The following is a 16,360-nucleotide window of genomic DNA, read 5'->3' as shown; positions in this document are numbered from 1 at the left end:
GGAGCTCAAACAAAACTGTAAAGGAAAAAAGCTAATAATTTGATGAAACATGGGGAAAAGATTTGACATTTTTATGAGAAATGACATTTCTCTAACAGACATTTCTCAAAAAAAGACATATAAATGGCAAACAGGTATATGAAAAGGTGCTCAACATCACTGATCATCAGAGAAACCCAAATCAAAACTACAATGAGATATCATCTCACCCCAGTAAAAGTGGCTTAAATCCAAAAGACAGGCAAATAACGAATGCTGACAAGAATGTGGAGAATGGGAAAACCCTGTATAATGTTGGTAGAAATGTAAATTAGTATATCCACTATGGAGACAGTTTGGAGGTTTCTACAAAAATTAAAAATTGAGCTACCATATAATCGAGCATCCCCCCTGCTTGGTATATACCCAAAAGAAAGAAAATCAGTATATCAAAGAGATAGCTGCACTTCCATGTTTGTTGCAGCAGCTTTTACAATAGCTAAGGTTGGAAGCAACCTAAGAGTCCATCAACAGATGAATGGATAAAGAAAGTGTGGTACATATACACAATGGAGTACTATTCAGGCATAAAATGAATAAGACCCTGTCATTTGCAGTGACATGGATAGAACTGGAGATCATTGTGTTAAGTGGAAATAAGATAGGCAATAAAAGATAAACATTGCATGTTCTCATTTATTTGTGGGAGCTAAAAATTAAAACAACTGAACACATGGAGATAGAGAGTAGAAGAAGAATGGTTACCAGAGGCTGGGAAGGGGAGTGGGGGAGTTTGGGAGAGGTATGGATGGTTAATGGGTACAAAAATATAGAAAGAATGAATAAGACCTACTATTTGATAGCACAACAGGGTGACTATAGTCCATAATAACTTCACTGTACATTCTAAAATAACTAAAAGACTGTGTAATTTAATTGTTTGTAACACAAAGGATAAATGCTTGAGGGGATGGATACCCCATTCTCCATGATGTGATTATTATGCATTGTACGCCTGCATCAAAACATTTCATGAATGCACCTAACATATACTTACAAAAATTAAAAATAAATAAGTAAAAATAAAATAAGTGCAATGGCCTAGTTTTTACGTTTTCTTTGTTCAAAAATTATGGGAAACAATCTGGCCTGCCTTTCCAATTTCATTTCATAGTTTTTTATGAGTCCCATGGTGCTTTAAACCTTCATGCTTTTCTTTCTGCCTGGAACAATCCTATGTCCCCTTTCATTTGCCTGGTTAACTGTTACTCATCCTTCAGGATTTAGCTCCAGCATAATTTCCTACAAGAAGCTTCCCTTGATCTCTTGCCAAGGCTAACTACCCCTTGTATATGCTATTACTGTGAATAAACTTCTATCATGGCATTCACCATATCATACTGAAATTACAGGTTTAAAAGTCTGTCTCTTCCACAAGACTTAGCTCTCTATGAAAGTATTAACTCATCTTTATCAGTTACATCTGCTATGACCCTATTTCGAAATAAGGTCATATTTAGAAATCCTGAGGGTTAGGACTTCATCGTATGAATTTTGTGGGGACACAATTTAACCCATAAGTCTGCCCTCTGGTCCCACAAAATTCCTGTTCTTCTCATATGCAAAATAGGTTCACCCCATCAAAACAGCCCCAAAAGTCTTATCTCATAGCAGCAAAATCCATTGATCTGTTGCTTATAAGAAACATACTTTACCTATAAAGATACATGTAAACTGAAAATAAAAGGATGGTAAAAGATATTCCATGTCAATGGAAACCAAAAAATCATAGGAGTAGTTATCTTTATATCAGACAAAATCGATTTCAAGACAAAAACAATAAGGAGTAGCTATCTTTATATCAGACAAAATCGATTTCGAGACAAAAACAATAAGAAAAGACAAAGAAGGTCACTATATAATGATAAAGGAGTCAATCCAGCAAGACAATATAACAATTTTAAATATGTATGCACCCAACACTGGAGCACCCAGATATATAAACCAAATATTATTAGAGCTGAAGAGACAGATAGGCCGCAATATAATAATAGCTAGAGACTTCAACACCCCACTTTCCGCACTGGACAAATCTTCTAGAAAGAAAATCAACAAAGAAATATTGGACTTAATCTGCACTGTAGATCAAATGGATCTAATAGGTATTTGCAGAACATGTAATCCAACAGTTGCAGAATACACATTCTTTTCCTCAGCACATGGATCATTCTCAAGGATAGATCATATGTTAGGTCACAAAACAAGTCTTAAAACATTCAAATAAACAAATAATATCTAGCACCTTTTCTGTCCACAATGGAGTAAAACTAGAAATTAGTAACAAGAATGATTTTGGAAACTATACAAATACATAGAAATTAAACAGCATATTCTTCAATTACCAATGCATCAATGAAGAAATTAAGAAGAAAATTGAAAATTTTCTCGAAACAAATGAAAATAGAAACAAAACATAACAAAACCTAAGGGATACAGCAAAAGCAGTAGTAAGAGGGACGTTTACAGCTATAAGTGCCTCCAACAAAAAAGAAGAAAACCTTCAAATAAGCAACCTAATGATGCATCTTAAAGAATTAGAAAGGCAAGAGCAAAACAAACCCAAATTAGTGGAAGAAAACAAGATCAGAGCATAAATAAATAAAATTGAAATGAGAAAATCAATACAAAAGATCAATGCAGCAAAAAGCTGCTTTCTTGAAAAGTTAAACAAAACTTACATTTAGCCAGACCATGAAAAAAAGAGAGAAGAGCCAAATAAGTAAAATTAGAAATGAAAAAGGAGCTTTTACAACTGATATTGCAGAAATTCAAAGGTTCATTAGTGGCTACTATGTATAACCATATGCCAATAAAATGGAAAATTTAGAAGAAATGAACAAATTCCTAGATACATACAACCTACCAAGATTGAACCAGGAAGAAATCCAAAACCTGAACGGACCAATAACAAGTAATGAGATGGAAGTTGTAATAAAAAGTCTCCCAGTAAAGAAAAGCCTGGGATCCAATGGCTACACTGATGAATTCTACGAAACATTTCAAGAAGAGCTAATATCAATCCTACTCAAACTATCCAAAAATGGAGGAGGAAGGAATACTTCCAAACTCATTCTGCAAGGCCAGTATTATCCTTATAACAAAACCAGACAAAGACACACCCATAAAAGAAAACTACAGGTCAATATCTCTGATGAATTTTGATACAAAAATCCTCAACAAAATACTAGCAAACCAAATTCAACAATATATTAGAATGATCTCTCATCATGACCAAGTGAGATTTATCCCTGGGATGCCAAGATGGTTCAACATATGCAAATCATTGTGATATACTATATCAACAGAATAAAGGATCAAAACCATACAATCATTTCAATTGATGTTGAAAAAACATTTGATAAAATTCAATATCCCTTCATGATAAAAACCCTCAAAAAGCTGTGGATAGAAGGAACGTACTTCAGCATAATAAAAACCATATATGAAAGACCCACAACTAGTATCATACTTAATGGGGAAAAACTGAAAGCCTTTCCTCAGATCTGGAAGACAATAAGGATGCACACTTTCACCCCTGTTATTCAACATAGTACTACTGGAAGTCCTAGCTAAAGCAATCAGACAAGAGAAAGAAATAAAGGGCATCCAACTTGGAAAGGAAGAAGTCAAATAATCCTTGTTTGCAGAGGATATGATTTTATATTTGGAAAAACTTAAAGACGCCACAAGAAAACTATTAGAACTCGTAAACTCACTAAAGTTGCAGGATACAAAATCAACATACAAAAATCAGTAGCATTTCTCTATGCTAAAAGTGAAAAATGTGAAAAAGAAATAAAAAAGTAATCCCATTTACAACAGCTGCACATAAAATTAAATACCTAGGAATGAACATAACCAAACAAGTGAAAGATGTCTGTAATGAAAGCTACAAAACACTGATAAAAGAAATTGAAGAGGACATTCAAAAATGGAAAAATACTGTATGATCATGTATTGGAAGAATCAATTTATTACAATGTCTATACTGCCCAAAGCAATCTACATATTCAATGCAATCCCTGCCAAAATACCAATGACATTCTTCACAGAAATAGAAAAAACAATCCTAAAATTTAGATGGAACCACAAAAGACCCAGAATAGCCAAAGCTATCCTAATCAACATATGCAAATCAATGTGATATATCGTATCAACAGAATAAAGGATCAAAACCATACGATCATTTCAATTGATCAACACACAAATCCACACACCTAAAGTGAACTCATTTTTAACAAAGGTGCCAAGAACATACACTGAAGTAAAGACAGTCTTTCCAATAAATGGTGCTGGGAAAATTGGATATCCATATTCAGAAGAATGAAACTATACCCCTATCTCTCGCCATATACAAAAATCAACTCAAAATGGATTAAAAACCTAAATCTAACACATCGAGATATGAAACTACTACAAGAAAACATTGGGCAAAATCTACAGGACATTGGTCTGGGCAAAAAGTTCTTGAGTAATACCCCACAAGAACAGGCAACCAAAGCAAAAATGGACAAATAGAATGACATCAAGGTAAAAAGCTTCTGCACAGCAAAGGAAACAATTAACAAAGTGAAGAGACAACCCACAGAATGGGAGGAAATACTTGCAAACTACCCATCTGACAAGGGATTAATAACCAGAATATATAAGGAGCTCAAACAACTTTATAGGAATAAATCTAAAAATCCAATCAAAAACGGGCAAAAGATTTGAATAGACGTTTCTCAAAAGAAGATATACAAATGGCAAACAGGCACATGAAAAGTTGTTCAACATCACTGATCATCAGAGAAATGCAAATCAAAAGCATATAATCGTTTCATCTGATGCTGAAAAAAACATTTGATAAAATTCAACATCCCTTCATGATAAAAACCCTCAAAAAGCTGTGGATAGATACCATTTTACCTCAGTTAAAATGGCTTAAATCCAAAATACAGGCAATAACAAATGCTGGTGATGATGTGGAGAAAAGGAACTCTGTACGTTTTTGGTGGGAATGTAAATTAGTACAACCACTATGGAGAACAGTTTGGAGGTTCCTCAAAGAAACTGAAAATTGAAATACAATGTGATCCAGCAATTCCACTGCTGAGTATACACCCAGGAGAAAGGAAATCAGTATACCAAAGAGATATCTGCACTCCTATGTTGCTGCAGCACTGTTTATAATAGCTAAGATTTGGAAGCAACCTACATGTCCATCAACAGATGAGTGGATAAAGAAAATGTGATACATATACCCAATGGAGTACTATTTAGCCATAAAAATGAGATCTAGTGATTTGCAACAACGTGGATGGAACTGGAGATCATTATGTTAAGTGAAATAAGCCAAGCATAGAAAGATAAACATTCCATGTTCTCACCTATCTGTGGGATCTAAAAATCAAACAAGTGAACTCATAAAGGTAGAGTTTAGAAGGACGGTTACCAGAAGCTGGGAAGGGTAGCAGGGGGGTGCGGGGAAGTGAAGACCTTTAATGGGTACAAATAAATAGCTAGAAAGAATGAATAAGACCTACTACTTGATAGCACATCAGAGTCACTATAGTCCATAATAACTTAATTGTACATTTAAATGTAACTAAAAGAGTGTAATTTGATTGTAATACAAAGGATAAATGCTTGATGGGATGGATACTCCATTCTCCATGACATTCTTATTTCACATTGTATGCTTGTATCAAAACATCTCATGTACCCCCATAAATATATATATATACCTACTATGTACCCACAAAAATTAAAAGTTAAAAAATTTAAAAAAATAAATTAAAAATTTTACCTATTACTTATTCACAACCAAAAACTGCTGTGCACCTGGGCACACTCTAAAAGACTGGAATTTTTAAAATCTTAAAATCCAAAGTGATTCTGCACTCTGCTTTATGAGTGTTTGGGCTTTCCTGACACTTTAAAGAAACCAAAACTTCCAATCATGTACAATTCATAATGTATGAATGTTGTAGTAAAGACCCATACTTAAACAACTGGTAAGCAAACGTAAGCTATAATGTTCTTGTTCAAGAAAATGGAAGAATGACCTTGGGAGTGAGACTACCTCCTTGGTTTCAGAGGACAAGGGCTCCCTTTTCAATTCCAGAGGGTGGGTTCATTTCCTTGGTTCCAGAGTGTAGGGCCATCACCCAGGGTTGTAGGAGTGGGTATGCTACCCCAGTGAGCCCAGAGGACATAAGACTGTGGCAAAGAGAATAATTCTGAAGCCTTAAAAACTAATGCAATTTATTTGCCTTGCTAGGTTTTGGAGTTGCTTGTGACCCATGATCCCCCTTTTCTTTCCAATTTCTCTCTTTCAGAATGGGAGTGTCTATCCTATACCTATCTCATCACTGTATTCTGGACAGATAACTTGTTTGACTTTATAGGTATACAGATGCAGAAGAATTTTGCCCCAGGATAAATCACCCTGATCATGGATGGACGAATTACATCCATATGAGATTTAGATGAGATTTTGGATTAGAATTGATGCTGCTGTGGGATGAGACTTTTGGGGATGTTGTGATGGGGTGAACCTATTTTGCATATGAGAAGGACAGGAATTTTGTGGGACCAGAGGGCAGACTTATGGGTTGAATTGTGTCCCCACAAAATTCATATGATGAAATCCTAACCCTCAGGACTTCTGAATATGACCTTATTTCGAAATAGGGTCATAGCAGATGTTACTGATAAAGATGACGTCATGCTGGATTAGGGTGGTCCCCTAATCCAATATGACTGGTATCCTTATGAAAGAGGTGAAATTTGGACAAAGACATTACACCGAGAGAACTCCATGTGAATATGAAGGCAGAGATTGGGGTGATGCTTCTACAAGTCAAGGAATGCCAAGATTGCCAGCACACTAAGAGGCTAGGAGAGAGGCATTGAACAGATTCTCTCTCGCAGCCCTGAGGGAACCAATGCTGTTGACACCTTGACCTTGAACTCTATCCTCCAGAACTTCGAGACAACAAATTTCGGCGTTTAAGCCACTCAGTTGTGGTATTTCATTATGGGGGCCCTAACAAATTAATATAGCTTCTACGAAAATTGCTTATTTTACAGGGTAGAGATAAACCAGAAGAAAAAATATACTTTACATATACTTAATACAAATGACTTACGGATTAGCGTGTGGGCCTTGAAGAATTCTTATTTTATTGCTCAGACTCAAATTTGTAGATGTAGTTTGGAAATACTGAGAATTCACAGGCTCATCATCTTGATGCCGTTTACCATTTCTTTCTTGAATTTCTACTCTAGCTGCTTGAGAGGTCGAGGGTCTGTTAGCGTTCTAAAACCAATAATTTAGAGAAAACACTTTATGCTAATTCACAATTATTAATCTAATAAAAGACTACAATTTTAGTATATTCATTTTTCATAATCAAGAGTTCTGGCAAAACTTTTCAATCATAACAGTGCTTTTATGAAAATGATTAAATCTAATCCATCTGCTATTAAAATATTTTTTAAAAGGAAGACAAACAAAAGTCCTTCTTATACTACTATCTGAAAAGCTGGATTAAACACTTATTTCCATATAAATAGTAGTAGTCCTAGACATACTGTTTAAAAAGATAAACTCATGGGAAAAATTAACTTGTTTGTCTTGATTGCGCCAAGATTCCAGAACTGGCGTCTTCTATAATACTAAACTATTCTAGAAGAGTTATAGAACCTGGGTAAGACTACTATGCCAGATATAGAGAAAACTTCCCATGAAAGCTTTCCTGTAGTACTGGCCTGGACAAAAGATAGGAAATTAATATAATCATAGATACCACCTAGAAATTTAAAACACCCACAATAGCCTCAAATTACACAGAATGCAAAAACAGGATACCAAGTTTTGAGGGCCTTGGGAAATGTCAAGAGGCTATAATCATTATTGGCCTAGTCTGCCCCCAGATAAATGACACAAAAAGGAAACAAACAAAAAACTAAAAATATTAGGTTGGTGCAAAAGGAATTGTGGTTTTTGCCATTACTTTTATAGGCAAAAACCACAATGCCTTTTGCACCAACCTAATGTTTTCTCTTAGGCTTACATTATTAAGAGTCAACACACGTGAGCTCTGAATAAAATGTAAAAGGTACCAATTGCAATCATAATCACAGTGCTTTCAGAGAAATACTATTAATTCTCTGGCACCATACCCGAAGTGTTTCTGATGCCGAGGCACTTTCAGTCGCACTGCTATGGGGGATATACTTTATAGCAGTAATTATCCCCTGAATTGCAATGCGCTTTTGTTCCCTATACTGCAAGTCTTCAATCTCCTTCCTGACTTCACTTATAGCTGTCAAGAGCGACTCAACTGCAAAAGAGTAAGTCCGAGAAAATTGTAAGTTTTAAAGAACTGAAATGATAAAAATGAGAATTAGATTTGCAATGTAATTTCACAACACAAAATTATAAACTTACTACATTAACTGTGAGACACTGTGTTTATATCTGGCATCCTTTTATATAATTTTGTGAAATAGGCAAAATACTTTTATCAGTTAAATTTGAATACAGGCTTCCACTCTGTACCCCTCATTTGCAAAATAAATTTTGCATATTAAATGCAATTTACATATTATATTTCAAACTATAAAGTGTTGCCTAGCCACTGCATAGAAAAACACACTTTAATTATTTCAAACACTATTACATATTGCTAGCATTATGATGTATAAGAGGATGCCAATATTTCGATGATAATAGGTCGGCATTTTAAAGTTTCTCTTTTTTTCCAAAACCATGCAATTATCTCATAGCTTTTTAAAAAAGAACATGCTTGTGTTAAACTTTTCAACTGTCATATATTAATTCTACTAAAAAGTATATTAATAGTAGGCTTCTCATCAGTACTTCAATTCCAAATTCAGCATCTCATTTATTTTGGCATCATTTTATATTTAAAGATAGCACTCAATTGTGTTAAACACAATATATATCATTCCACAAGAGTCGCATAATACAGTTGTCAGTCTCTGAATATCAAGTTACCCAGTGTCTCCTTTAGATATCTTTAGTCTTTCTGTATAACATCATAGCAATTGAGATCTACACCAAGGTCAGATGTGATCTCAATGACATTAAATAAAGATATGTATAGGCTGAACATCCCTTCTCTGAAATATATTGGACCAGAATATTTCAGATTTCTGATTTTTTAAATTTTGGAATATTTGTATTTTACTTATCAGTTCAGCTTCCCTAATGCAAAATTCCAAAATCTGAACTGCTCCAATGAGTAGTTCTTTGAGTGTCACTTCAGTACTCAAAAAGTTTCAGGTTTTGGAACATTTCAGATTTTGGATTTTTGGATTAGGAATACTCAACCTATATCTCCAGTTGGTTATCTTCGGTGTTTTCTCTTTTCTTCCAGTCTGATAAAAATCAAAGTATTAATCTTTAGACCACCATGCGAGATATAGGGAAAACTATATAGAAAATACGTGACATATATTTTTAGATCTGCATTGACAGAACTATTATCGGCGAATGTTGCTAAACTTTAGTTCACTCCCATAAAATAAAAGAATAAAGATGACTAATTGAAATAGCATAAGCCATACGTATAAAATATAAACATATTTAGAAGGACTGGCAATTACATTAGTACCTTTAATAGAACTACTATACTTGGAAAATGTCTCTGGCACTGGTGGATAGGGGTAATATCCACCAATAACCATATTCTTCTGTTCCCCGGAATCGGACTTTGTTCTAATCCATTGAATAAAGTTTTTTACCTTGGCATCATATGTATACGGCTGGCCTCTATGACCTCCTCGCGGGAAGGGTAAATCATAAAAAATGAGAAATAAAAATGTCACTGTAACAATCTGTATGAATATTTTTGTGTAAAAACAGTTTACTATTAAAACAATCCCTCTTTTATCGCCAAGAAAAAAACAGTCAAGTTCACTTATTCACTATGTATAATTATCCAAAGACAGTAAATAAATCCTAAGAAGGAAATCAGACACACTGTGTATTAGAGTTTAAGTGGACTCAACTGTAGCTAGCTATAGGATGCTAAAAATCACAGGAAGAAGAAAAACTAATAATTTGAATTTTTCTAACTATCCAAATGGTTGACATCTTCTGAAATAACCGATTTTTAAACTACAAATTAACCTGAAATTATGGCATCATGTATGAATGAAACTTCCTATGAATATGGCTCAGCATTTAAATTTATGTTCTTAAAGCATACTTAAAAGTGCCGTATTCACATCTGATAGTATTTATAAAAGAAGATATGCATTGACAAAGATTTATGTTACACCTTTTCTAGGACTCTTCTTTTAACAAATTTCTTAATTACCAACATGGTAACAACCTGGTAAACACCCCATTCCACACTATTTCCTCACTCTCTCATTTAGAAACGTTTTTCTTTAATGTTTTGATCTTATTATTGGAGGGAATAGGGAAAAATAATATACTTGCAGACAAGTAATGAGACCTCTCTTGTTATATAAATAAAACATAGGATCTTGGGGCTGAAATTCGACACTCATTTTTGTTTTCATTTAGAATTTTAAAATATTGTTAACAGAATCCATATTATGATACCAGGCCTAACCAGGTCTTCAATCTATCAAGCAATTTATGATTATTACATTCTATGCCAAGCAGGAATCAAAGTTGACTGAAGGATATAAATGCAATTTTCCACTGAGTCACAAAATCATTGCCTCATTCGTAAGTAATCCATAAGCAACGTATTTCACAGGCCAAAAATTCTTTGCTAAAACACTCTTATAGTAATAAAGGAAGTCAAAATAAAGCTGTCTTGTAGTTGAATGTTATTATGTAAAAGTTAATATGTACTGAAGGATTCTAGGGAAGAGAAAATATATTTCTAATAATATACACAAAGAAATTACTCACCAGTAATAAACACTCCACTCTCATTTGTAGTGGTGAGGTAAAGCAGCTTAGGTACTTGATTGTCATTTCTGACAACTTTCAACTGTGTACACACAAAATATGCCACTAGAAAACAAAAACACTTATGAAATTACTTTTCCATTTCAAATAGGACATAACAAGATCAGGATCTAACACAATGCTTCTCAAACTTTAATGCACAAAGAAATCACATGGTACCAACGTTAAAATGCAAATTCAGATTCAGTAGGTCTAGGGTGGGGCCTGAGATTCTGCATTTCCAATAATCTCCTAGGCAATTATTAGTGCTGCCAGTCCTGGGACCACACTAGGAACAACAAGGATTTAACACTACTCTGCTTTTTGCGAGAGGCCCCTTTTTTTTCAGAAAGTACAACAGCTGCAACTAACTAAAGTCATTTGTTTGTTGCACAGATAAAGAGTGCAAGTCATTTTAACTGGGCACACAACTGAGTGTGAACAGTGATTTCCAACAGAGAAAAAAAAGCTTAGTTTCTCCATGATACTTTCACTGACTAACCCTATCTAACACTAAACTCTGAATTACTCTCCTTCCATCAGATAGGGCTTATACATTATTGATTCGTATTTGCTTATGCAAGTGTTTTTTATCTTTTATGTATTTATCTTAATTAGATTTTAAGGCCAATGGCAGGGCTTATATCATCTGTTTATTTTATTTTCACCTTGCTAACTTTATGGGCTAAAAAGAATATCTAAAAATGAGAGTATAATGTCTTCAGATTTCAACTACTTTCAACAGTTATCAATTGTTTTTACCTAACAGGCTATCTAATTATTATAGTTTCATTAATCCAACATTATTTTTTATTTTAACTCATTATATGTCAAAACACTTAACGGTTTTACAAACTAGGAAATGAAGAAATAAATGTAAATTCTTATAATCACACAAAAGTAATTTCTCATTTGAGAATAAAAATTTATCCAGAGCACAACTGTACATTCATTTACTACATCTCATATTTACTAAGTTCTTTATTCTGTAGCAATGAAAATGAAGAAATTCTGTTCAAATGCTAAGAATTATCTTAATTTATATTAATAATTATCTTAATTTTTCCTCTATTTCAAAAACTACAAGCATATGAATATTAATGGCTAAAGGTGTTGATACAGGAATATTAAAGAAACCTCTAAAATATGTTAAGCCAGTAGATCTCATGTTATGTGTTCTTACAACAATAAAATAAATTTAGAAAAAAATAAAGAAACCTCTAATTCTAAATTCATGGCCACTAAAAATCTGACAGTCAGATCTAACACTTCCTAGCTATATGAAATCCAGGAAATTACTTAACCCTTCTGGATGTTTTCTTTCTCACCTGAAAATTTATAACAACATCAACTCTTCAAAAGGTAATTAAGAGTACAAAATGAGATAACATCTATAAGCATCTGGTACATGGTAAACACACAACATTACTTCCCCTTAGTTCTTCACTTTTCTTATGAAAAAAAAAGAAGTCATACTACCAAAGAATTTTGGTATTATTCCTGAAGACTTTTGGCCATGCTCCCCTTCTTGGACCTGAAGCCCCCTTAATACTCACCATTAATTTAATGATTTTTTCCTTCACTTTTGCTCAAAAGATAAAAACAAATTGTGACTGTTGTCAACTATTATACTAGAATAAATCTCACCAAGATCTGAATATACGTTTCTTAGGATACATTTCACATTATCACAAGAAATACAATATGCGTGCTTGGCAAAGTTCCTGCGAGAAATCTTTATCCAAAATTCTTGTTAGCTTGTTGTTTAAAGTGGTTACAAACAAACAAAAAGGAAGCTGGCAATAAAAACCAAAAAGGAAGCTGGCAATAGGATTATCACCAGAAGTCATCACTGCCAATTACTTATGCCCTAAAAGAAGTTATATCAGAGTTAATAGCCCACTCACCTTGGAAGTCCATGCCTTGGTTTGGCCAAAAGCCTCTTTCTGTTCCATCCCCCATAAATTGGGGTGAGGTTTGGTTCTATTCAGATATATTTTTAAAATTTAATCTCACAAGCCTAGGGTGGAATCTAACAAAGCAGAGGTGTATAATACTGTTTTGTATAGAGAATAAAGGGGCAGCAAAACAGCCCTATATATAGTGTCTAGGTCTCTTGATGTTCTACAATGTCTATCTTATTGCTGGTTAAAAAAGTAATAATAATAGATATAGGCCAGGTGCAGTGGCTCACGCCTGTAATCCCAGCACTTTGGGAGGCTGAGGTGGGCAGATCACCTGAGGTCGAGTTCGAGACTAGCCTGCCTAACATGGTGAAACCCCGTCTCTACTGAAAATATAAATATTAGCCAGGCATGGTGGTGTGCTCCTATAGTCCCAGCTACTCAGGAGGCTGAGGCAAGAGAATCATTTGAACCTGGGAGGTAGTGGTTGCAGTGAGTCAAGATCGTGCCACTGCACTCTAGCCTGGGTGACAGAGTGAGACTCCATCTCAAATATACATATATATGTATATATATATATATATATATATATATGTATATAGATAGATAGATATACACACACACACACACACACACATATGTAGTAAATATTGGGAGTTTCTTCAGTGTTGGCCAAGCATTTAACACAGGTAGCAATTAGTGCTTATTCATGTAATTATTTGGAAAATAATAAAATGTCATCCCCTATCTAAAATAGCTTTATATTCTAAATTTAAATAAGGAAATATTCATTGAAACTGCTGAAAAGTATTATACTTTTTTCCTTATCATAATAGATCTGAAGACTAGCCTGTTATATGTAATATGTAATAGGACAAACCTAAAATAATTTCAAATAAATAAAACTAGTGGAAAAAATACTTTTATATCTGAATGAATCCAGGGGAGAAAGTCAATACCAAAGTAAGCCAAAGTAAAATATTGACCAGCCGGTATAAATAACACTACCAACTTACTTGAATAATTTAATATTCAACCGGAACTATACTTACCATTGTTTTTATGTAATTACATAGTCCACCAATCATCTACCAATTAATGCTATATAAGTCTTCGATGTCTTTAATGCGGTCTATTTAATCCATTTCCAAATGTATAAAAAGGGAATTGACTGCCTATGTTTTAGTCTTACTGAAATTTAAGGATTTTTTAATGTGTGGAATTTTTACAATGAGAATTGATAAGAGGACCTGTTTTCTGAAAAACTGGTTTCAATCCCAAGTTAATTCTGAACAGACAACCAACGGGTTGTTAATGTCTATAAAAAATGATATTAATATAGAAAAGATTTAAACATGCTACAGACTGCTTGAATTTGCCAACTCAATGTCACCCTACTTCTGTAAGTCAGTTTACTCTACATTTTTAAAGTTAATTCTCCTACTTCCAAACATAAAATAAAAATATTAAAAATTGCTTACTTGGGTAAATATTTTCAAAGATTTCTGGCTGCGATGTTGAAAACAGTTCCACTATAAATGGTTGTTCTGAAGTACCGTCAGCAATGTGAATCCAGCGATATGACCAAAAATCTTCACGGTTTTCTATATGGATAGAATATTAAAATAAATGAAGGTAACTGTTATATACATATGAACACAAAATTATTCACTGAAATACTTATGATTTTCAATTTTAAAAGCTTACCTTTCTTTTTTGACCGCTGGACCCTTCCTACAAAAACTAAAAGGCCAATAACATCACAGATGCAATTTTCTGGCATATCATCCAGTTCTGACCTAAAAAGGTAAAATCACTAAATTAATATTTTATTTTTAAACAGTGAAAAAGCATTCTACAATTATTATTTTGAAAATGTATATCTACATAATTGCTATAGCCTAATTCTGGGTAGATTTTGAGCAAATTATAATGTATTGTTTTTCAGTAACCAAGACTGAAGATTAATATTTAAGACATTTTACAAGAAATTATTTTACCTTGTGGTAAATCGGTGATTTAACTTTGGCAGTCTCCATTCTGGTTTCACCTGCTTTTCTGGAATGATAATTATATTTGTTGGGGGATCTCGAAGATTCAGGCAGATTTCTGAAAAACAAATATATTATTTTAATATGCTATTTAATACACACCAAAGAATATACATGAATATATATATATTAAAAAGCAAAATAGTAGACTGAACATTTTGAACCCACCACTAAACTCAAGAACTAGACTATTATCAATGTTCTTCTGCCTCCATTATCACATCCACTTATCTCTCCACCACAGTTTAAAAAGTTTAACCACACTTTGAGAACTTTGTGTTCTATCATTTCTTTAACTTGAAAAGGGTTTTATCACTTTGCCCAGACAAAATCCTATTTGGCTTTGTTTTTGAACTTCATACGAGTGAAATTATATTCTGTATTTTATGACTACTTTTTTCACTCAACATTATATTAATAAAATTCATCCATGTAGCTGCATGTAGCAGTCTTCTTGTCATTTCCACAGCTGAATAATGTTCCAGTGTGTTAATATACTACAATTTGTTAACTAAAATTTATTTATCCATTATTGTGTTAATGGACATCTGGATTATTTCCAGGTTGTTACTATTATATATAGGGTTGTTTAAAAATTTTTGTATATGTCTCCTTGTGCACACAGGCAACTGTTTTTCTAAGATATTATATGTAGGTGCAGAAATGCTGGATTATGTGACATGTAAATGTTCAGCTCTATAGCATAATCCCTAATCATTTTAAGTAACGAGCCTATTTGTGTTTCTACCAGCAATGTGTAAAAATTCCCATTGATACACATCCTCTCCAAACCTTGGTATTGTCAACTAACTTTCTTTCTTTCTTTTCTCTTTTTCTTTCTTTCTTTTCTCTTTTTCTTTCTTTCTTTTCTTTTTCTTTCTTTCTTTTTCTTTTTCTCTCTCTCTCTCTCTTTCTTTCTTTCTCTCTCTCTCTCTCTCTCTCTCTCTCTCTCTCTCTCTCTCTCTCTCCCTCCCTCCCTTCCTTCCTTTCTTTCTTCCTTCTCTTTCCTTCTTTCTTTTTTTTTTGACAGGGTCTTACTCTGTTGCCCAGGCTGGAGTGTAGTGGCACAATCATACAATCATGGCTCACTGCAGCCTTGAACTCCTGGGCTCAAGCAATCCTCCTGCCTTAGCCTCCTGAGTAGCTAGAATCATCATGTCCAGCTAACTTTTGTAATTTTTGGTAGAGATGGGGGGTTCTTATGTTGCCCAGGCTGATCTTGAACTCCTGGCCTCAAGGCTTCCTCCAGAATCAGCCTCCCAGAGCACTTGGGTCTCAGGTGTGAGCCACTGCACATGGTCAAATTTAGTACTTTTGGCCAATCTAGTGATATGACAATTTGTTGTGATCCTATTTTGTACTTCCCTTATTACTAATCATATTGAATGACATTTCATATACTTATGGTTCATATATGCATTCTC

General features: G+C 33.8%; 1 protein-coding gene across 3 annotated transcripts in view; it reads right to left on the bottom strand.

Annotated features, from left to right (window-relative positions):
- Positions 1–16,360, bottom strand: part of RADX (RPA1 related single stranded DNA binding protein, X-linked) — a 67,133-nt gene that overhangs the window by 31,417 nt on the left and 19,356 nt on the right. For 2 of the 3 annotated variants that reach the window (XM_054473088.2, XM_054473089.2), the window contains exons 4-10: positions 14,886–14,994; positions 14,593–14,684; positions 14,367–14,489; positions 10,943–11,047; positions 9,666–9,830; positions 8,209–8,369; positions 7,173–7,342 (exon numbers count right to left, since the gene is read on the bottom strand). In XM_054473088.2, the coding sequence (XP_054329063.1) occupies positions 7,173–7,342; positions 8,209–8,369; positions 9,666–9,830; positions 10,943–11,047; positions 14,367–14,489; positions 14,593–14,684; positions 14,886–14,994 (925 nt within the window). The remainder of the gene's footprint in view (positions 1–7,172; positions 7,343–8,208; positions 8,370–9,665; positions 9,831–10,942; positions 11,048–14,366; positions 14,490–14,592; positions 14,685–14,885; positions 14,995–16,360) is intronic. The other variant, XM_063660148.1, reaches the window with a different exon arrangement.

Source organism: Pongo pygmaeus, chromosome X, assembly GCF_028885625.2.
Source record: "Pongo pygmaeus isolate AG05252 chromosome X, NHGRI_mPonPyg2-v2.0_pri, whole genome shotgun sequence".
NCBI lineage: Eukaryota > Metazoa > Chordata > Mammalia > Primates > Hominidae > Pongo > Pongo pygmaeus.
Note: the sequence above shows the minus strand (reverse complement) of the source record. Positions and strands in the feature narration are given on the sequence as shown.